Raw genomic sequence first — 21,651 nt, forward strand, 5'->3', positions numbered from 1 at the left:
CTTTGAATGTATACCCAGGAATGGAATTGCTAGGTCACATGGTAGTTCTATTTTTTGTTTTTTGGGCGGAATCTCCATACCGTTTTCCATAGTGGCTGCACCAATGTACATTCCAACCCACAGCATACAAAGTTCCCTTTTCCCTACATCTTCACCAAAATGTGTTATTTACAGTCTTTTTGATGATAGCCATTCTTACAGGTGTGAGGTGATATCTCATTGTGGTTTTGATTTGTATTTCTCAGATGATTAATGATGTTGAGCATCTTTTCATGTGCTTGTTGGCCATTTGTATGTCTTCCTTGAAAAAAATGCCTATTCAGATTTTCTGCCCATTTTTTATGTTTTTTTTTTGATGTTGTATGAGCTACTTATATATTTTCTGCCATTCAAGAGGTTGTCTTTTTGTTTTATCCTAGGCTTCCTTTGTTGTGCATAAGCTTTTAAATTTAGTGAAGTCCCATTTGTTTATTCTTGTTTTTGTTTGCTTTGCCTTAGGAGATAGGTCCAGAAAAATAGATGGAATGTTATGTGTATATCTATTAAGTCTATCTGGTCCAATGTATCATTTAAAGCCAGTGTTTCCTTATTGATTTTCTGTCTGGATGATGGGTTTGTCAGTGTAAGTGGGGTGTTAAAGTCCCCCATCATTATTGTGTTGCTGTTCATTTCTCCCTTTGTATCTGTTAATATTTCTGTATTTCGGTACTCCTATGTTGGGTGCATACATAAAAATTTTAAAACTTCTCTATAACAACAAAAAAAATCATAAAGTTAAAAGGCATATTAGAAACTGGGAAAGCTATTTTCAACACACAACCATGAGCTAATTCCTTAATTTACAAAGAATGCTTATGATCATCCATAAAAAAATGGGTAAAGGATATGAACATATTAGACAAAAAGCATGTTACAGCCGCACAAACAACTAAAAATTATACGAAAAGATTTTCAAACTTGCTCATAATTAATGAAATGCAAATGAAAACAACCAGCTTCTAGTTTCACCTATCAGCATGACAAAAATTTAAAAACTGGATGAAATATTATTATAACTGTAACTATGATTAATAGGACTACTGATACTGCATAGCTGTTTAAAAAACGAATGACCGAGTGAGGCACATCTCTGTGTGCGTGGCTTTGTAAAGATCTCCAAGCATGTTCATTTCCCAGTTAATGTCTACAGGGTGCTCATCGCCTGCCATAATGAAAGGAGTTAAAATCTAATTTTTAAGAATTAACAACTTCTACGTAGTGTTGTGATAGGCTGAATAATGTCTCCCTGCTCCCAAGGATGTCCGCGTCCCAATCCCTAGAACCTGCGAATCCCCAGAACCTGGGAGCAGAACCTGTTACTGCACAGAGCACAAGGAACTTGGCAGATGACCGCGTGAAAGATCCTGACTGAGCTGGGGAGTTTATCCTGAATTGTCCTGGTTTATCTGCGGGCCTGATGCAATCACAAGAGGGACACAGGAGGAGTCAAGAGGACACAAGAGGGACACAGGAAGAGTCCTCTAGAATACAGCAGAGTGGTGAGGGAGGCAGAGTCAGAGAGAGATGTTTTGCTGCTGGCTTTGAAGGCAGAGGAAAGGGTCACAGGCCAAACACAGGCTTTTCCAGAAGCTATGAAGCAAGGGGATGGATTCTCTTCTGGAAGGAAACAGCCCTGCCGATACCTTTTTGGCCTCATGAGACTCACTTCAGACTTCTAACCTCTGGAACTATAAGAGAATGAATTTGTGTTGTTGTAAGCCACTGAGTTTGTGGTATTTGTTACAGCAGCAATAGCAAACTAATAGAGACTATCTCGAAAAACATCATGAGTCAAAATGAGACTAAAAGCAGGCTATTAAATCGGAAATGAGGGAGTTCCTGTTGTGGCTCAGTAGTTAACGAATCTGACTAGGAACCATGAGGTTGTGGGTTCCATCCCTGGCCTTTCTCATCAGTGGGTTAAGGATCCGGCGTTGCCGTGAGCATGGTGTAGGTCACGGAGGTAGCTTGGATCCCACGTGGCTGTGGCTGTGGTGTAGGCTGGTGGCTACAGCTCCAATTCGACCCCTAGCCTGGGAACCTCCATATGCCGCGGGTGAGGCCCTGGAAAAAACAAAAAGACAAAAAAAATCAGAAATGAAATGTACTATTATAAATTTCAAGAAGTCAAAGAAAAGAGACTTCAAGTGCCTTGGGGAAATAACTTAATACTTCCTAAACTATCTTGCTATACCTTGTCTGGACTATAACTTAGAAAAAGATCACCAACTCTGGGAGCTGGTGGGATTGTTTGCTCTGGAAAAACTAGCTGGAGAAACTAGCAAGCTCTCCCATCAAGCACTCAGGGTGGAGATTTAAAAAAGCAAGAAGGCTGGCCTGGGTGTGGAGGCGTTGGTGGAGGCCTGCCAGGAGGCTGAGAAGCTTGGGTGGGGAGGAGAAGATTGCGGGGGAGGGGGTGACAAAAGGTGACAGGGAGCTGGCAAGATCAGGAAATTAATTACACAGAGCAAATAAGATAATGGAGGCAAGAAATGTATTTAGAATCATGGAAGACAAGTTTCTTTCTGCCTGAAAGGGTTTTAGTTGCATAACTAACCCTGAGGTATTCGATTAGAATAGGAAATACTGGCTGGAGTTCCCACTGTGGTGCAATGGGACTGGCAGCGTCTTGGGAGTGCTGGGATGCAGGTTTGATCCCTGGCCTGGCACACTGGGTGAAGGATTTGGTGTGGCCACAGATCTGATCCCTGGCCCAGGAACTCCACATGCCAAGGTGTGGCCAGAAAAGAAAAAAGAATAGGAAATAGTGGTTTAAAATATACAGCTGTGTATATACATTAGGATAAATAGCTACAGATCTACGTATATGTAGGTGTGTGTGTGTATGTACATATATATATATACATATTTTTTTTTTTCTAACTCTTTTCCTAGAAGCAGTGACATCCCAGTAACAATAGCCACATGAGTACCATTCCCTAAAAGGAATCAGGGTTCCTCAGAGAACTGGATGATTCCAGGCCTGGGGCAGGCAGAGCACAAGGTAAGGCTGGTGTGTGTCAAGGGATACCGAAGCCAACTTGAAGACGTTTCCACTGGTCAAATCTACGACAATTTGAGCATCAAAATAAATGAGGAAATAAGATTGTCATTGAATAAAATAGGAATCCAGGTGTCCATACTAATATAAATGAATACATAAATGAGAAAGGAAGAGAAAATTCTTCCTTATGGCAGAGTGACGGCTAATGAACACACAAGGAGTGGTGGAAGTGGATAATGACGGCTGGATGGCTCTCGCAGAGGTAGTTGAAGCAGGCAGTTGTCAATGGTTGTTAAGGGCCAATAAATAGAATTGAATAGGAATAACAGTGATAATAATAAATAATAATAAAGCACAATGCTAAGAAAGTACTAACGGAAAGAGGGTGACTTTGTGGAGGAGCCTGGCAGACCACTTGACTATGACCAGGTCATCAAGGCTTGCACCACCAGCGGGACCGGTGACACTCACGTGCCTCCCTGTGACTGAGAAGGGCGCAGGGTCACTCCTGGGCTCTCCCTGCCAGGAGCAAGCCCGAGTCAGGTCATGGGGAGTGGGGAGACACCGGCCGGACCCAGACTGAGGGTCTTTCTACCGAACGAAAAGGCCTGAGTGCTTTAAAATAAACTCTTTGACACCAAGTTCAGCAGGATTTTTAAAAAATTTTTATTTATTTTTATAATTTGCAATGAATTTTGTTACACTTATGTCGATCATCACAACCCAATTTTACAGTATTTCCATCCCAGACCCCCAGTGCATCCCCCCAACCCCAAACTGTCTCATTTACAAAACAGAAAATTTTCAGTCTGTGAGTCAGTGTCTGTTCTGCAGAGAAGTTCATTGTGTCCTTTTTTAAAAAGATTTCACACGATAGAATATGATGTTGGTGTCTGTCTGACTTAGCATGATAATTTCTAGGTCCATCCATGTTGCTGCAAATGCCATTATTTCGTTCCTTTTAATGGCTGAGTAATATTCCATTGTGTATATGTACCACATCTTCTTGATCCACTCCTCTGTTGATGGACAGTTAGGTTGTTTCCCTGTCTTGGCTGTTGTATACAGTGCTGCAATAAACATTGTAATACATGTATCTTTTCAAGTCATGGTTTTCTCTGGATAGAAGCCCAGGAGTGGGATTGCTGGATCAAATGGTAATTCTGTTTTTAGTTTTCTGAGGACGCTCCATACTGTTTTCCACAGTAGTAGCACATTCCTACCAATAGTGTAATAGGGTTCCCTTTTCTCCACGCCCTCTCCAGCATTTATTGTTTGTAGGCTTTTTGTAGATGGCAGTTCTGGCTGGTGTAAGGTGGTACCTCATCATGGTTTTGACTTGCATTTCTCTAATAATGAGTGATGTTGAACATCTTTTCATGTGTTTTTTGGCCATCTGTATGTCTTCTTTGGAGAATCATCTATTTAGATCTTCTGCCCATTTTTTGATGGGGTTGTTTGTTTTTTTTTTGGTATTGAGCTGCAGGAGGTGTTCCTAAATTTTGGAGATAAGTCCCTTGTCAGTTGATTCATTTGCAAATATTTTCTCCCATTCTGTGGTTTGTCTTTTCATTTTATTTAGGGTTTCCTTTGCTGTGCAGATACTTTTAAGTTTAATTAAGTCCCATTTGATTTTGTTTTTATTGTCATGACTCTAGGAGGTGGATCTGAGAAGATATTGCAGTGGTTTATGTCAGAGAGTGTTTGGCCTATGTTTTCCTCTAAGAGTTTTATAGTGTCTGGTCTTATATCCAGGTCTTTAATCCATTTTGAGTTTATTGTTGTGTATGGTGTTAGGAAGTGTTCTGATTTCATTCTTTTCCATGTGGCTGTCCAGTTTTCCCAGCACCACTTATTGAAGGGACTGTCTTTTCTCCATTGTATATTCTTGCCTCCTTTGTCGTAGTTGAGTTGACTGTAGGTGTCAGCAGGATGTTAAATGAGTTAGAAGCTCTTCCCTTAGCTAATGGTATTATATACAAAAGATGATCACATATCCAGGACTTTCAAGAACGCTACTTCAAACGTTTTTTCTTTTTTAAAGATGATGTGTCCCACTTTTTGGCTTTAGAAATTTGGTCACGCTGAAAATGAAGAAAGGAAGTTTAAGAATGGACCCTGGGGAGTTCCCGTTGTGGTGCAGTGGAAACGAATCCGACTAGTGTCATGAGGATGAAGGTTTGATTCTTGGTCTTGCTCAGCGGGTCGGGGATCCGGCGTTGCCGTGAGCTGTGGTGTAGGTCACAAACGTGACTCAGATCCCGAGCTGCTGTGGCTGTGGCTGAGGCCAGCAGCTGTAGCTCCGATTTCACCTCTAGCCTGGGAACCTCCATATGCCACAGGAGCAAATGAAAAAAAAAAAAAAAAAAGGAATGAACACTGGATTGAGAAGGGAGGGAGTTTCCTATCGAAGGAGAAAAGCTCATATGACAAGATGTCTGAGTTATAGCACCAGTTCCGCCAGTACAACTAACTGTCTGGCCTCCATGGTTTAACGTATGACATTTTGCTGACTTTTCTCAGTGACCGCAAGGTCCAGCCCAGCAGCAAAATCCATAAATTAAACGTACCTATAAATACATCTGAACTGTGAAGCTCTACTGGATACATGGACCTGTGCCACATTCAAGGTTTGGATGGTGATAGACAAGTCATATAGGTTTGGATTATTTAACTGTGTTATATGTTTTATTTATTTTTGACAAAAAGCTCAAATTCACTACCAGACTCAGCCTCCCAAAGAAGAGCCTTGAGACTTGGCAGCTGTGCCTCTCTACTCCCACCAGGTGGTGGAAAATGGAACTCCTTTGGGGCCGCAGGGAAGTTCCAAATTCTCGGGCTCCTTTATAGACCCGTACACTTCCAGCTCTCCCTCCTGGCCACTGCCACATGTTTTCTTTTCTTTTTACAGCCGCACTTGTGGCATATGGATGTTCCCAGGCGGAGCGTCATGTCACAGCCGCAGCTGCCAGCCTAGGCCACAGCCACAGCCAGATCCTTAACCCACTGAGGCCACAGCAACAGAACCCGCATCCTCATGGACACTATGCCAGGTTCTTAACCCGCTGAGCCACAACAGGAACTCTGCAATTCTTTTTTCATTTTCAGTGTTGACCAGATTCTTTTTCACGAGAATTTTCATTCCTTCTATTTCAATAAAACTGTATTAAAATGTCCCTCGTTTGATCTGTCTCACACACACCGATGTTCATTTCATTCATTCTTTCAAGGCGCATTTGAGTGCTTATCACGTGCCTGGAGCTGTGTGGGCTGCGGGGTGCGAGGGAAATAATGAACGCAGAGGACTAATGTGTGGGTAATAGAATAATCACAATAGTGACTGTTCTAGGTATTTTCAAAGAATGAGCTACAATCTTGTGGGGACACAGGACAAAGAAATCTGCTCGAGAGAGTGACCGGGGAAGTTTCCCCGTAGCGGTGCAGACTTGAGATGTGCACGGTCAGTGGGACGGGCCTGGGCAGGAAGGAAGAAGAAGGCAGACGAGGGGGCAGGGCGAGGCTGGTGGCTAAAGGAGGCCCTTGTCCCCCCAGAAGCCATGCTGATGAGCCGGAGCCCTCATCAGAGGGCACAGGGCAGCTAGCTTTTAAGCGAGACAGACAGAGGCTGGGGAAGGGGTGACCCTGGCTGCAGGGTGGGGAACGGAATCGGGACAAGTCAGAGAGCAGCGGACGGCACAAGGCTGGAGGGAGGACAGCGGGAGCTGGGACTAAGGTGCCGTGACGATGAAGGGGTGTGGAAGATGCACAGGGGACAGTGTCACCAGGGCTTGGTGACCCACTGGAAGCCAGGGGAAAAGGTCTGGGGGGAATCCTTGTTTCCAGGTGTGTGTGCTGAGCTGTAGGGGTCTGAGAGCTCCTAGGAGGCGCTAGGGCTCAGCTAGCTGGATCCACGGCTCTAGCTCAAAAAAGGTGGCCAAGCTGGAGAGACAAGGCTGGGGCGGGCGGTGGGGGGTCACGGGCAGAGATGGTGGGCACGGATTTGTGCCCAATGTCAGAATGCAGGGGGCCTGGGCAAAGGACACGATGAGGACAGACACTAGGCTTTGGGGAACTGTGGTGCGAGTCACAGATGAGGGGAGGGGGCCAGCACAGGAGCAGAAGGGGCGAGGGTGCAGGAGCCAAGGGGAGACAGCAAGGTAAATGCTGCCAAGAGGGAGTCTGGGGTGAGTAGATGCAAACGACTCCATTCAGAATGGATAAGCAGGGCGGTCCTGCTGTACAGCACAGGGAACTCTATCCAGTCTCTTGGGAGAGACCAGGATGGAAGATGAGATGAGAAAAAGCATGTGTGCATCTATATATGATGGGGTCATCTTGCTGTACAGCAGAAATTGGCACAACATTGTAAATCAACTATAATTTAAAAAATAGGCCAAGAGATTGCGAAGGATGAGGTGTGGGAAGGCCCGATTCGGGTTCCTGCTGCAGGGCAGAGGTGGTGGCAGCCGGCAGCCTGGAACGGGCTGGGGAGGGAGGCGGGGAATGCGGACACACTAACCGTGGCCATTCTTTGCAAAATTCTTTACAAAAGTTTGCCGGTCGAGGGGCATGAGAAATTGGGCAATCATGGGAAAAGGAAGGGGACCTGGGGTCGAGGGAGTTTGTTTTTTCTCTTTCTTTTGGGATGGGAGCCTTGAGCATGTTTAAAAGCCAACAGAACGAGCAGTCTAGGAGGAAGAGGTGATTACACAGGCAAGAGAATGGAGAGTCCTAGGAGGTGGCTTTAGAAGTCGCTATGAAGGGACAGCACAGGTGGAGGCGGGCGAGCAGGACGCCCCATTAGTCCCTCTGCCAACTGCAGCTGCCCTACTGTAACTTCGGTCAGTCGGGGTTTCATTCAAGGGAAAAAGAGAAAACAGAGGCTGGGGCTTTGCGGGTGGCAAGGGGACAGGTGTCCCGGGGCGGGGGGGGGGGAGGGGGATGAACTCCCCAAGGGCAGGGACCGTCTTCTCTGTTGCTGCATCACTGTGACTGGAGCATCAGCGCCCAGGTCCTTATTGTCAAAGTCATCAGCACAGTGATGCTCATTTGTCTCCATTTCAACTTACCTCTTTGGGTGCTTCTCTAAAAAGCCAAAAAAGAGAGTACAGAACAAACAGAAGGTAAATGACTATGTGACTTTTTTTCCTCACTTGGAAGAAGTCTGTGGATTCTTTTATTCTTCCGTAAAGTCAGTTTTAAAGTTCTAGCCATAGTTCTATCCAGAGTCACTGTCATATACCTTGGAAAGCTAAAGGGCATCTTTCACTTTTTAGCTTAATTGTAGGGTGCTTATGTAGCTCTGTCCACTTGGCTTAAAAGTCACAATTCTTGGAGTTCCCGTTGTGGTGCGGTGGAAATGAATCTGACTAGGAACCATGAGGTTGTGGGTTTGATCCCTGGCCTTGCTCAGTGGGTTAAGGATCTGGCATTGCCGTGAGCTGTGGTGTAGGTCGCAGATGCGGCTCAGATCCTGTGTTGCTGTGGCTGCAGCAGAGGCCGACAGCTGTGGCTCCAATTTGACTCCTGGTCCGGGAACCTCCATATGCTGCAGGTGTGGCCCTAAAAAGCAAAATAAAATAAAAAAAAATAAAGTCACAATTCTCGAAATACATACTAAAAACGGTGCTAGTTTACCTATGGAAAATTTAAAATTCATATCCTTTTAAAAAAACCTTAGTCACATGAAAGAACAGAGAACGGGAAAAGAGTACACTGTCTACACTCGAGGCAATTAGGAGGCTGCAGAAATTATCCAGGCCTGGGCCAGGGTGGTGATAGTGGGGCTGGGAGAAATGACTGGTGTGTGGGTACTTTGTGAAGGATGTCTTGACAGACTGACACGAGAAGGGACAGAATGGGAGTCAAGAAAGACACCAAGGGCCAGACGGCTAGGAGAATGGTTTCCAGTTACTGGGGTGGGTAACAGCAAGGGAGGAACAGGTGTAAGGCAACGTTCTGGACTTGCTGTGCTGGAGATGCCTTAGACATCTAAGTAGAGATATGGGCAGGCAGACACTGGTCTCACGGTCAGAGGAGGGTCAGGGATGGAGACAGACAAGAGAGGTTCACTGCGCTTTGAGCCCACGAGACTCGACAAATTTAACTAGAAAGGGAGAACAGATTAGAAAAGAAAAAGGTTCAAGGTCGTGTTTGGCAGTGAAAAACTAGTCTGCAAAAAGTCACCGGATGGCACACCTGTGGCAAGGAAATGTTAAAGCACCCCGGGGAAACCGTGGACATAGTTCCAAGGTCGAGGTGAGTAGGTGAGGGACAAACACAGAACAAACAAAGGATTCAGATTTCCTCCGGTTTGGTGATTGGGGCGTGTCAGCGCTAAGGGGAGAAGAAAAAAAGAAAACACGGCAAAAGAAAGCTGGTAGGAGCAAAAGTGAAGTTATCAGATTCATATATAAGAGATACATGACGGCGAAAGCCTGAGAGTCGGGTGGGCGGGTGACATCGACCCCAGCGTGACCGGGGTACAGGGTCGGGTGGGGTGACTGGAGCCTGGCCGCTCCCCTGGCCGCACCCGCGCCGGCTCCCAGCCGGGCCCTGCCCCAGTTCCTCCAGCAGCCAGACCGCGTGCGGGCGGGTCGGGGTCCCGGGGCCAGCGTGGGCTTGTGTGCTGCGTGGGCTCGGTCACTGGCCGAGCAGGGAAGAAGGACGCCGACAGTGGCTCTTCAGGCTGCACTTTGCAGGAGGAAGCGGCCTGACGACCTGGCTACATTACCAACTCGAGTACAGCCAGGCAGCGAGGCCCGAGCTGGGCAGGGGCTACAGCTGAGTGACCAGGCGACACTGTAAGTTAAGGTTCGGAAAGTTTAGCAGGAGGCTCGGCTGGGGCTGGGCGGAGGCCTCGGGCTGCAGGGCGCGGCGGCGGTTACCTGTTGCGCGCGGCTCCGGCTGCAGCGCTAACCCAGCGGCCTCCCGGCGCTGACGCGTTGCCCTGGAAACTGGCACGCTGGGCCTTCTGGGACCTGCCGGGAGGGGCGGAGCCGCGAGTCTGCGCGCACGCGCACTGGGACCCCGTCTGGTGGTGCGTGGCTCCGGCGGTCTAGGGCGGGGGAGAGTCCTGCTCCACGTGATTCCTCCTTGAGAGAGAAGTGAGCTGGCGGCGTAGGCGTTTGCAAAGGAGCCTCAGGTTGCACCTCCTCAGGGCCCGGGACCTCGGTGGCGCCCTGGCCGCGCCGGGGTGAGAGAGCCGGCCCCGCGACGTCCCCGTAGGCTCGGAGATCCCGCGGTTCTTTCGCGCGCCGGTTAGCCCTCGCCCTTGCACCGGGTGTTTTGAATCCGAGTCCGTTGCGCGTGTCTGGTTCCTAGCTTGGGAGGGGCGTGGATGGAGAGCTGAGCGCTCCTGTTAACCTCTCTGTGTAAAGATAGATTTCTTGGGTGAAAGGAGAAAACCATGACAATGAAGCAATGCATGCTTGGTGTAGAAAATTGACAATGTACAGGAAAGTACAAGAAGATGTAAAAATCACCAAGATCATGGAATTACAAGTGCTAAAAAGTGATTGCGTAAGAATTTTTAGTGATACATTGGCATCATTAACGAAGCTTAGCACTATTTCTCTTCTCCTCTTCCTCCTCCTCCCATTGTATCAACGCCCTGTTGAATGTCCTTGTAGATTAATTTTAGGGGTCACTCCTAGTTAGAATGCGTTCTTCCAGGTTGCCATAGCCACCTCCTCCTTGAGCAGCAAGGGACTTAAAAAAGAGACTCATTTCTCTAAAGAGGACTAAATATCCTCCCTTCGTTTGCCCCTAACACCCTTGATCTTGGTTTTGGAACCCATCGAAGAGTTGGGTGGCTAGCTTTTGGGCGTCTTACTAGATTTTTAACAACAACAGCAAAATCTAACTTTGAACACAATTCAAACATCTATACAAATAAGATGAGGGAGCCTGCTACCAACAGACCATTAATCTCCCCCCCCACACCCCGCCCCAAGGTCTCTGAAACAGCGGAGACAATTTGTTTGTTGAAGTCATGGGTGCTGACAAGCCAGCCGCCACCTCCCTGCCGGGTCTGGGATGTCAGTGAAACCTTACACGGTCCCTCGGCTTGTCAGCTCCGGTTCTTTAAAAGGAACAGGTGGCAAAGGGAGAAAACTGGCCACAGGCCACTCTTAACGGAATCTATTGTATGACGATTCATTTGATTTGTAAACAGATGTGTCAGAAAAATTAAAAGGAAGGAACGCGCTCTGTATTTGTTTAAAGGCTTCGGTGCCTGTTCTGACCCTTCCGGTTCGTTTGGCAGAAGCCCTGTAAACAAAGCCTCCTCCGGGACCGAGCCGGTGTTTTCTGGGCTTTTCCGGCTCCCGAGAGCCCTTCCCTCCTCCTCCCTCCTCCTCCTCCTCCGGTACCCGGGCCCCACCTCCCTCCGGTCCGAGACACCTCCCCGCCGGTCTCTGATTGGTGCAGAGCGCAGCCTTGCCTTTTAGGGACTGTTGTCGGGCTGTTAAAGTGATAAGGGAAAGCGTCCAGTGGCTGCTTTTACCAACCAATCAACTATTTTCCTGACAGATCCCCAAATATTCCCGAGCCAATGGAGGGGAGAGCCCGAGATGCCTGGGCCTCTCCTGGGAGAGGCAGGAGCTCAGACAGCCCTGGGCCCCCGCCAGCCCCCACCTGGCATTTGTCTGTGTCACTGTCAGGATTTGTCTAGCGCCGCGTCCCCTAGCAGGGGTGTGTTGGGGGGAGCCCTCTTTCCAGACTCTCAAAATGGTTATCAAAGTGTTTGTTGCCACATCTTCTGGGTCCATAGCGGTAGGTGTCTGATGGAATGGGGGGGCTTGTCTTCCTGTCCTACTTTCTGAGTATCTTAGACTTGGAATAGAAGGAGCCGGTATGACCCAGCGCTGGCCTTAAATTTCTTTTTTCAGGCGTAAGTAAACGCGGCTCGGCAGTCAGTCTGTGAGCCCTTTGCTTTCGGCCTTGGTTCGAATGGTGTTTAGCGTGTGAAATGTGTGATCCGGGGTAGCTGGGTGTGGAAGGGGAGTCCAGGAAGGGGGCGTGTTGCTGCTAGAACTTTGAACATGTGATTTCAGTCCTGTTGTATCGCATATGTATCTATGATCGAATCAGAGGGACTTTTTTGGTGTGTGGAGTGTTTCTGCCGTTCCTTCTGTCAGATTTATTTAAAATTGCACATAATGTAAAAATATTTGGAGCGTATGATGGACCAGATTATTAAAATGACTCCTGGGTGCAATGACTTGTGTATATCATGTAACTGTAACAAAAAGTGTAAAGTTAGCGTGTGTAATGCTATTATTTGAGGAAAATGATACCGCAGTGACCAGAACAAACATTTCTAAGGCCCCAGATTTAGATATGCCAGGAATTCAAACGGACCAAAAATAGGCGTGAAAAGTCGACCCCCCCATAACATCGCTTGGTCAGATTTCGCGTAAAGGAAGGGCTTTTCTCCTTGGAAATAGTTCAGGCTTTGATTTTAGGCTTGAACCTGCAGAGTCTGCCTGGGACTGAGATTTCAGCCAGCATTTTAGCATCTCAGAGGCTGTGGAGAGAAAACAGTTTTATTAGTCCTGAAAGCGGGAGACCTGCAGCGGGGCTGTTTCCTTTTATATCTGGTCCCTGGACCTTCTCAGGTTGCAGCCTGGGCTTCAGTGGTCACTCAGCTCGGGATGATTCCAGGCGGGTGGGTGGCCCAGGGAACAGTCCTAAGGGCAGCTCCTGAATGCCACCTCCCCCCGCAAAGTTCACGCGGTTTCCAGACGGGATAAGAGGAAAACAGAGGAAAGAGCCTGGTTGTCCCTGGTGAGCAGAGCTGATGGCAACTGTATAGTGATCTCTTGAAGGTCTTTGAACAGAAAACAATGAGGCAAAATTCCAAGTGTAAAACTGCAGAATCCTTTGTGGCTGCTGCTGACCACAGACACTTTTAGTTGATCTACAAAAAGGATGTTTTGGGGGAGTTCCCATGGTGGCTCAGCGGTTAAGTACTGGACGTTGTGTCCATGTGGATGCAGGTTTGGTTCCTGGCCCCGCTCAGTGGGTACAGGATCCCGAGTTGCTGAAAGCTGCAGAGTAGGTCGCAGATGCGCCTTGGATTTGGTGTTGCGGTGACTGTGGGGTAGGCAGGCACCTGCAGCTCTGATTTGACCCTTGGCCTAGGAACTTCCATATGCTGCAGGTGTGGCTGTTAAAAAAAAAAAAAGAATATTTTTGGATTCATTAGGTGAAACAATTTTTGTGTGTGTGTGTGTGAAGAAAATGGCTTTAGTGGGCTTCAGATATGCTGTTGATGCTCATTGCTGGAAACTTCTGCTACTCACCTGCCAATCTTCCCCCTATCCTGTAGACCAGGTCTGAGTGGCTTTATGTATCCTTCTGGAGACATGCACAAATGTGTGGATTTCTTAGGAATATCTCATGTCCTACCTTTTTGAAGTTGGGAGCATGGTTTCGTTAACCTGGGAGGACCCGGAGATGTACTGATCATTCCAGGATCTTGGAAAATCCAAGTCCAGTCTGCTGCCCTAAGCACATGTCTCGGTGCCACTTGGCACTGTGTGACCTTGGAAAAATTATTTCACTTTGCTAAGCCTCAATTTCCTTATCTGTAAAATGAGGACAAAAATAGTATTTCTCTCATCGCATTGTCATGAGGACTTGGCATGGGGACAATAGGCATGGAGTCCCCAGTGTGGTGTCAAGTGCTTAATAAAAACTATCATCAGTAGTTAGTGTTATAATTGTTAGCTATGGTTCGCTAAGTTTATAATTGTTGTAACTTGGTTATTATACATATGAATGTTAGTTAATATTACCGAAGTTGTTTTAATTATTATGAGTGCTTGCAGATCTGCATCGGTGATGGGGTTTCAGAAGAATTGTCTCAAGCACTTACATGGAAGCATTTCTGTCTTACCCTAAAGAGGGAGAACTGATTATACCCATGCTGTCAGTGCTAATGATTTTTCCTGGCTGGGGCAGTTCCAGAAGCTTCTTTGCAGGCCAAGCCAGAGCAGCTGCCAGGACTTAGGCTGTGTCTGTATGGTGTTGGGTCTACAAAACCTTTACTGCGTACTTCTTCCGTCTGTGTACTTTAAGAATGGGTCCTAGCCTGTAACCTTATCAGAGGGAGAGCATTATGGCATCTGTTGGATGCATGAAATAGATGAAGAAGGAAAACACCAGTCGTAATCTCTTGATGAGGATTACACGTGCAGCTGTGTGTCATATCACTGTTTTAACCATTGATGCCAAAGCGTGGTTACGTGTGTCCCACTTTACAGGGGATTTGAGCGCAGAAGTCTGTGCCTCCGTGTCTGACCCTCCTCTCTTCCTGAAGGTCATTGCCACAGCGGGCAGTGGGGGGGACAAAGGGAGAGAGGCCAGTCCTCACCGTTTTCAGCATACACAGCCCCTGAACTGTCATCCTTAAGGACAGACTCCAGTGGTGACTCTGGGCTTTTGCAACCCTTTTTCCAGCCTTGATGGAATGTAACTATAGTGGAAAAACACGGCTCTCAAATTTGATGGATCTGGATGTGCATCTTGGAAGCTTCTTTAATTCCCTGGTACCCTGGCTCTGTTATCTTAAAATGGTGATCCGAATTCTTGCTTGGCAGGGCCCTCAGGACGAGTAAAGGAGATAACAGCCTGCCAGGTGCCTGAGGGCACAGCTTCTTGACTTGTGGTGCAGGACGGTTTTCCACGCATTTCTTGGTTCTCACCAACATCTGGGGGGGAAGGCAGCCTCCTCTCCATTTTGCAGATGAGACCGTGGAGGAACAGAGCCCCTGCCCCGACAGCAGGCTTCCCAGCCCGGAGGGAAAGGCACGTCACCTCTCCCTCCAGGGCAGCCTGCTTTTTACTGCAGTACAGTGACCTCGTTTGGAGAGCTTCCTGACTGTCTGTACAGGACAATAAACGAGAGGTGCCAAGTGAGTGACCCAGAGATCACGCTGACGCATCGCGGTAACCAACAGTGGCCTGTGACTTCAGGACAGAGCATGAGACTTTATTTTTTTAACTTTATTTATTTATTTATTTTTAAGGGCTGCACCCGAGGCATGTGGAGGTTCCCAGGCCAGGGGGCAAATCTGAGCTGCAGCTGCCGGCTTACGCCACAGCCACAGCCACGCCAGATCCGAGCCACATCTGCAACCTACCCCACAGCTCACAGCAACGCCGGATCTTTAACCCACTGAGCAAGGCCACGGATTGAACCTATGTCCTCATGGATGCTAGCCGGGTTCATTAACCACTGAGCCATGACGGGAACTTCAAGAATAATCTTTGTCTTGAAGTACCGTTGATTTATAATGCTGTGATAGTTCCAGGTGCACAGCCAAGTGATTCATTCATCCGTATGTAGGCATTCATTTTCAGATTCATTTCCGTTAGGTTGATATAGGATTTTGAATATAGTTCCCTGCGCTGTAAGTAGGACCTGGTTTATCCATTCTCTGTGGTTTGCTTCTGCCCACCCCAAACTCTCAATCCTCTCTTCCCCCTCTCTGCTCTCTAAGAGAATGACGCTCTCTTATGAGTCTCTGTAACAGGATAGGAAAACAGCCATCTGAGCCTCCGCTGAGGTCCCAAAGGCTCCAAGTGACACAGTCACCCAGGACCCCAGAGGGGCTGCCCAGATGGATGGTGCAGCCTGTGCAGCATTGGCCATGGTGCCCTGGAGAGGGAGAGGGGAGAAGGGCTGGGAGGGGCGAGGGGAGGGTATCTGTGCCGAAGGCTATTGGGGTGCTGTGCACGCCCCTCCCCTTGGAACCAGAGAGGGGAGGTGCCTTCTGGGGGCTGATGCCGTGTCCCTGGGGTCAGCTTAGGAGGCCGCGTGGAGAAAAGCTGCACTTTGACTGTGGGGGTTAGGGAGCATCTAGTGGGGCTGCTTGAACCAGGAACCACCAAGGTGGGGGGACTGCAGGGGAGGGCGCCCCCACTCAAGTGGGCAAAAGGGTGGGCAGAGGCCACGTGACAGCCAGGTGACCTCACATGCTCCCCGCTCCCCTCTCCCTCCTCTGGGCTCGTCCTAAGACCGTTCTCCAGCACAGGCAGAAGTCAAGACAATACTGAATCCTTCCTTGACCTGCTGTACCACAAGGGAATTCTGGGGGAGCCGTGCTTTTGACTCGGTTTATAATGATTGGTGTTGGAGGAGGATGGAGGAGCAGATTTTATTTTTCCTCTCTTTTTTTGAGTGGGGTGCTGAGACATATATATATATGTCTTTTTAGGGCCGCACCCACGGCAGATGGAGGTTCCCAGGCTAGGGGTTGAATCAGAGTGGAGCTGTAGCCACTGGCCTACACCACAGCCACAGCCACACCAGATCTGAGCTTCATCTGCGACCCATACCACAGCTCACAGCAACGCTGGATCCTTAACCCACTCAGTGAGGTCACGGATCGCACCTGCGTCCTTCTGGATACTGGTTGGGTTCGTTTCTGCTGAGCCAGGACGGGAACTCCAAGAGATAAAATTTAACACAGTATCATGCACCCATCAGTAGGGTAACTTCCTGTGGGTGTGATGGCTTTCCCTGGGTGTGATGGCTTGTCTCGAGAGGACTTATAGTGGACAGATTTTCCTCTTCTGTTTTTCTCTGTCTTTCTTTGACTTTCCAGCAGAAAAAACTTAAGACAGGATTTGGGGAAAATGGTCCTGATTTCTTCAGAAATTGTGAAATAAAATCCTCTTCCATCCCACCTTCAGTCCTGATGGTACTGACCAGGGTTCTTGGCCTCTTTAACCAATAGAAATAGATAAGAGGCCAGACCAGAAAATGCAGCCAAGGCTTTATAGGGGGCCCTCCTGCACAGGGGGAGGTGAAAACAAGGAAGAGTTTCCCTGGCTCACTCCCTGAGAGGGGATGGCGAGCTGGTTCCTTACATGGGGTACGGGTAGGGCTGGGCCGGAGGGGTGGCTTAGATTGTCTGCCCACCCCCTTGGTGGTGCTGTGTGCGGGGATCATGCCCAGTAGCCTGCTTCTGCTCCTGGCTCTTCAGAAGCGGCAGTGGGGGGAGGGCGGGGGGCGGGGAGGGGTCTTTTTGTATCTTGTTTGCCCCAACTCCATCTGCACCCAGTTCTTTTTCAATCCCTTTTAGTTTCTTTGTATTTCGTTGCTGGAAGAGGTGTTTGTCCAGGTGCATCTGGACCTGGTTTATAACGATTGGTGTTTGAGGAGGACGGAGGGGCAGATTTTATTTTTCTGCTCTTTTTTTGGCTGGGGTGCTGAGAAATACATATATATGTTTTGTCTTTTTAGGGCTGCACCCACGGCATATGGAGGTTCCCAGGCCAGGGGTTGAATCGGAGCAGCAAAGGGTCCCAGGTTCCAGGTTCCAGCCTGTCTCCCTGAGGCATGACTAATCGAGATGGAAATAGGAGTTCCTGCACCACAGCAGGGAGTCAGGACCCAGCATTGTCTCTGTGGCAGCATGGGTTCGATCCCCAGTCCAGTGCTGTGGGATTAAAGATCTGGCAGAGGTCACAGCTCTGGCTCAGATTTGATCCCTGGCCCAGGGCTGCGGGTGCAGCCATTAAGAAAAAAAAAAAGGAGTTCCCGTTGTAGCGCAGTGGTTAATGAATCCGACTAGGAACCATGAGGTTGCGGGTTCGATCCCTACCCTTGCTCAGTGGGTTAATGATCCGGCGTTGCCGTGATCTGTGGTGTAGGTCGCAGATGCGGCTCGGATCCTGCGTTGCTGTGGCTCTGGCGTAGGCTGGTGGCTACAGCTCCGATTCAACCCCTAGCCTGGGAACCTCCATATGCCGCGGGAGCGGCCCAAAGAAATAGCAAAAAAAGACAAGAAAAAAAAAAATAGGTGGAAATGATGCTGGTGAGGTGGCAGGGGACCTCAGCCAGGCTGGGCCCCCCGGGAGGGTATTTGAGAAGAGAGGAAGACAGGGGATTGGCCGGAATGAAGAATATTGCCTTCTGACTACTTAGTTAAAAGTAAGCCCATCTGCAGTGAAGACTACTCTTTCGCACAGCAACATTGTCTCTGAAGATACCTAAAGGAGTAAGTAATTTCGAAAGTGGCATGAATAATGATGGACAAGGTGGAAAGTGTGTAGAGAAAACATGATTAATTAAAACAGTAATTTAGTCCAACCACCTGTCGTCAGGCCTGGTGGGATTTTGGTAATATTCAGACATTCCGCTGCGAAGCTCTGGATTTAGAGCACAGTTTCTGAGAGGAGGAGCAGGTGGTCGGGGGTTGGCTTACATCAGCCTGCCCCTGGGGGAGGGCACATTGGTGGAGCGATCGTGGTGCCCATCCTTTGGTTCTGAGAGATGTGACACTCAGGGGTGTGCCAGAGTGCTTCTGCCAGAGGCTTATGGGCAAGCCCATCATTGCCTACCTTTCTGTATGTGTTTTAATGTTTTTGTCTCTGCTTGCCCTAAACTGTGACATATGCATCTAGGCCTGAGTCTTACTGATTTAAGTATCGTGTTGTCGCTGAGAGCAGCCTTTAATTTATTGATCTCCTGCTTTTCGTTGTAATCTCAGGGAGACAGCAGTGAGGGATGGCTTGAAGCGAGATCTTCATTCTCTGCTCAGGAACTGAACCTGGGCAGCCTGGGTGAAAACCAGGACGCCTGGCCCCTGGACTAACCAGAGGCTAAAACAGAATTGCGCCAAATCTTGCCCCCTGTGGAAAGCAAGAATGTCTCAAGGAGGCAAAGACTGCAAAAATAGGTGTACAGTTTATTGTTAGAGACACAGGACAACACGTGGGGGAGCGCCCAGAGGAGAGGTTTACTTAAGTCCGAAGCAAAGCAGGAACACACACCCTAAAGAGGAGTGTGGGTGCCCGCAACCCCCTGAGTGAGGAGCGGGCCAGAGAGGGGATTTAAATCCCTCACGTAGGACAGCTCTTCCGGGTCTTTGTTTTCCTTTGGCCAATTGCCTTGTTTTGTTTCTCCCACCTGACTGGACCCAGGCCCCTCCCTGATGTGCGTGTGCATCCTTTGGCCAAGATGCATTCCAGAGCAAAGGGTGCTGGGACGGTATGAGGACTTAGTATGGCCTGGGCCCCCTCCCTTTCTGACCCCTAGCAGTCCTACTGATCATGTGTAATTGGGGAGCGCTCCTTGACCCCCAGAGTGATGGATGCGGTCGTCTTATCTCTCTACTCCAGCAGAGCTCAGCTCCTGCCATTAACTTTCTCCTTGACCCATCAAAGAGAAGCCAGGCCTGGTTTACTCAGCCTAACACGTCCCACCTGTTCGCAGCCCATCTACCTTCTGCCTCAGTTGCATTATCTTTATTATGTGGATCGTACAAATGTTAATTAAAAGTAAAGAAGGAGTTACCCTTTATACATATATGTATAGGTAACTGATATACAAAATGTTGTATCTAATCGGTATTTACTCTATATTAATTTAAAAATTTAAATTATGCTAATTTATATTATATTTGTAATTAATATATATACAGTCAGGTCGCCATTCAAACCAAATTGTATATGGTTTATAAAATTTGGTTTTGGCGATGATTTGTTTCTAGGGATTTTCCTTATATTAATAATAATATACTTTTCCTTATATTAAGAAAGAGACACTGTATACAAGTCATTGATGGAATTGTTCATTTTGGCAAAAATGAATGAAATGAAAATTTTTTGTGTATGAATCTCTACAAAGTTAATTGGGTTTCACGAAAAGAGGATTTGAATCTAGACTTTAAGTCTGGGATGGGCTTTCACCTTTTACAGCATTTGTTTGGAATCCTCAAGGTCTGGTTAGTCCCGTTGTTGATAACAAACTTATGTGAAAATTACAAGGGGCCTAAAACATTTTGGGAGGGGAACACACCTGCAGAAGTTCCCTGGCCAGGGATCGAACCAGAGCCACAGCAGTGAGAACATCGAATCATTGACCACTAGGCCACTGGGAAACTCCCTAAAACATTTTCAATGACTGTTTTCATTATGAGACAATATTCTATTCAGAGGATTTAAAATATTAGATATTTTCATGTCAAAGAAAATACTAACTTAAAATTTTAAGGAGTTCCCATCGTGGCTCAGCAAAAATGAATCCGACTAGGAACCATGAGGTTGCGGGTTCAATCCCTGGCCTTGCTCAGTGAGTTGAGGATCTGGCAAAGTTGCCATGAACTGTGGTGCGGGTCACGGCGCAGCTCAGATCTGGTGTTGCTGTGGCTGTGGCTGTGGTGTAGGCCGGCAGCCGTAGCTCCGATTAGACCCCTAGCCTGGGAACCTCCATATGCTGCCAGTGCAGCCCTAAAAAGACAAAAGACAAAATAAATAAATAAAAAATAAAAATAAAATTTTAATCTTTTAAGATGTGACCCTATTTTACCTCTTTATCATCTGCGGCATGTTCTATACCTAGATGGTACAAGTGTAAATTCTTGATTTCTTTTTCACTCAAATAAGCCGCTCATGAATCTATTCACGTGAAAGAGCTTGGCCCCATGTCTTGTGCAGAGTAGAGAACCAATAAATCAGTATTGATTGGTTTATTCAGGAGTTCCTGTTATGGTTTAGTGGTAAGGACCCTGACCAGCACCCATGAGGATGCGGGTTTGATCCCTGGCCCTGCTCCGTGGGTTAAGGATCCAGCGTTGCTGTGAGCTGTGGTGTAGGTCGCAGACGTGGCTCAGATCCCACATTGCTGTGGCTGTGGTGGAGGCCAGCAGCTACAGCTCCGATTCAACCCCTAGCCTGGGAACTTCCCTGTGGCGTGTGGGTGTGGCCCTAAAACGATTAAAAAGAAAAAGTTTTGATTGGTTCATTCAGTTGATCACTGTGAAGTCTCTCCCAGGGCGCTTACAGTGGGGTCCACAGAGGCTGCTGAAGCTTGTTTACCAGTTTGTGCAAGGGCGTCATGCATTCTGGGAGTGAATTCAGTGACCGGAGACACTCACTGTTTCTGGGGAAGGAGGGCCAAGCTTTGCCGATGGCTGCTTTCCCCAGATGTGGAGTCTGGTGGGCACAGGCCTTGTGTACGAAACCATAGACCAAAGGGGCCTTGGATGTTCTGTCTTAGGTGCTCCTGCTGCTCGGATCTCAGTTAAAGAGTTGAGTGTGAGCAGAAAGGGAGAAATCTGTGGGGGGAACAGGGTTATTTTTACTGCACTTCTCGTCCATGTAGGAGACATAGCCACCAGATTTTCTAGCTTTTTTTCTGTCCTTTGCCTTCCAGTCATCTCCATGTGGGCTTTTCAGTATCCTGTATTATTTCTAAAGCTACTTTATTCCTATTTATTTTTTGGCATTAAAGCTTGGTAGAGAATTAGTAGTATTTTGAAGACTTCAAATAAAAGCTCTGGTGAGAGCCCCTCTATTTGTAATGGGCTGATTCTGCCTTTTTTTTTTTTTTTTTTTGCTGCACCCATGGCATGTGGACGTTCCCAGGTCAGGGATCGAACCTGAGCCATAGCAACAATCCAAGCCACCCCAGTGACAGTGCCAAATCCTTAGCCCGCTGAGCCACCAGGGAACTCTGATTATGCCCTGATTTAAACATTGATGATATTAAATATTCAGAATTTAAATGATTCCTCTGTTGATCCTATAAAATGAAGAGGTGTGAGGAGTTCCCATCATGGCGCAGTGGTTAACGGGTCCGACTAGGGACC

At 47.8% G+C, this 21,651-nt stretch overlaps 2 protein-coding genes across 3 annotated transcripts in view; one reads left to right on the forward strand and one right to left on the reverse strand.

The window, feature by feature from the left end:
• Positions 1-10,238, reverse strand: part of LCA5L (LCA5L, lebercilin like) — a 56,717-nt gene extending 46,479 nt beyond the window's left edge. For both annotated transcript variants that reach the window (XM_005670355.3, XM_005670353.2), the window contains exon 1: positions 9,931-10,238. The gene's annotated coding sequence lies outside the window, so the exon portion shown is untranslated. The remainder of the gene's footprint in view (positions 1-9,930) is intronic.
• SH3BGR (SH3 domain binding glutamate rich protein) overlaps positions 11,614-21,651 on the forward strand; it is a 62,064-nt gene continuing 52,026 nt past the window's right edge. The window contains 1 exon segment of the mRNA NM_001244236.1: positions 11,614-11,818. Within this exon segment, the coding sequence (NP_001231165.1) occupies positions 11,774-11,818 (45 nt within the window). The 5' untranslated portion in view covers positions 11,614-11,773.

The sequence above is a fragment of the Sus scrofa genome, chromosome 13 (genome assembly GCF_000003025.6).
Source record: "Sus scrofa isolate TJ Tabasco breed Duroc chromosome 13, Sscrofa11.1, whole genome shotgun sequence".
Lineage (NCBI taxonomy): Eukaryota > Metazoa > Chordata > Mammalia > Artiodactyla > Suidae > Sus > Sus scrofa.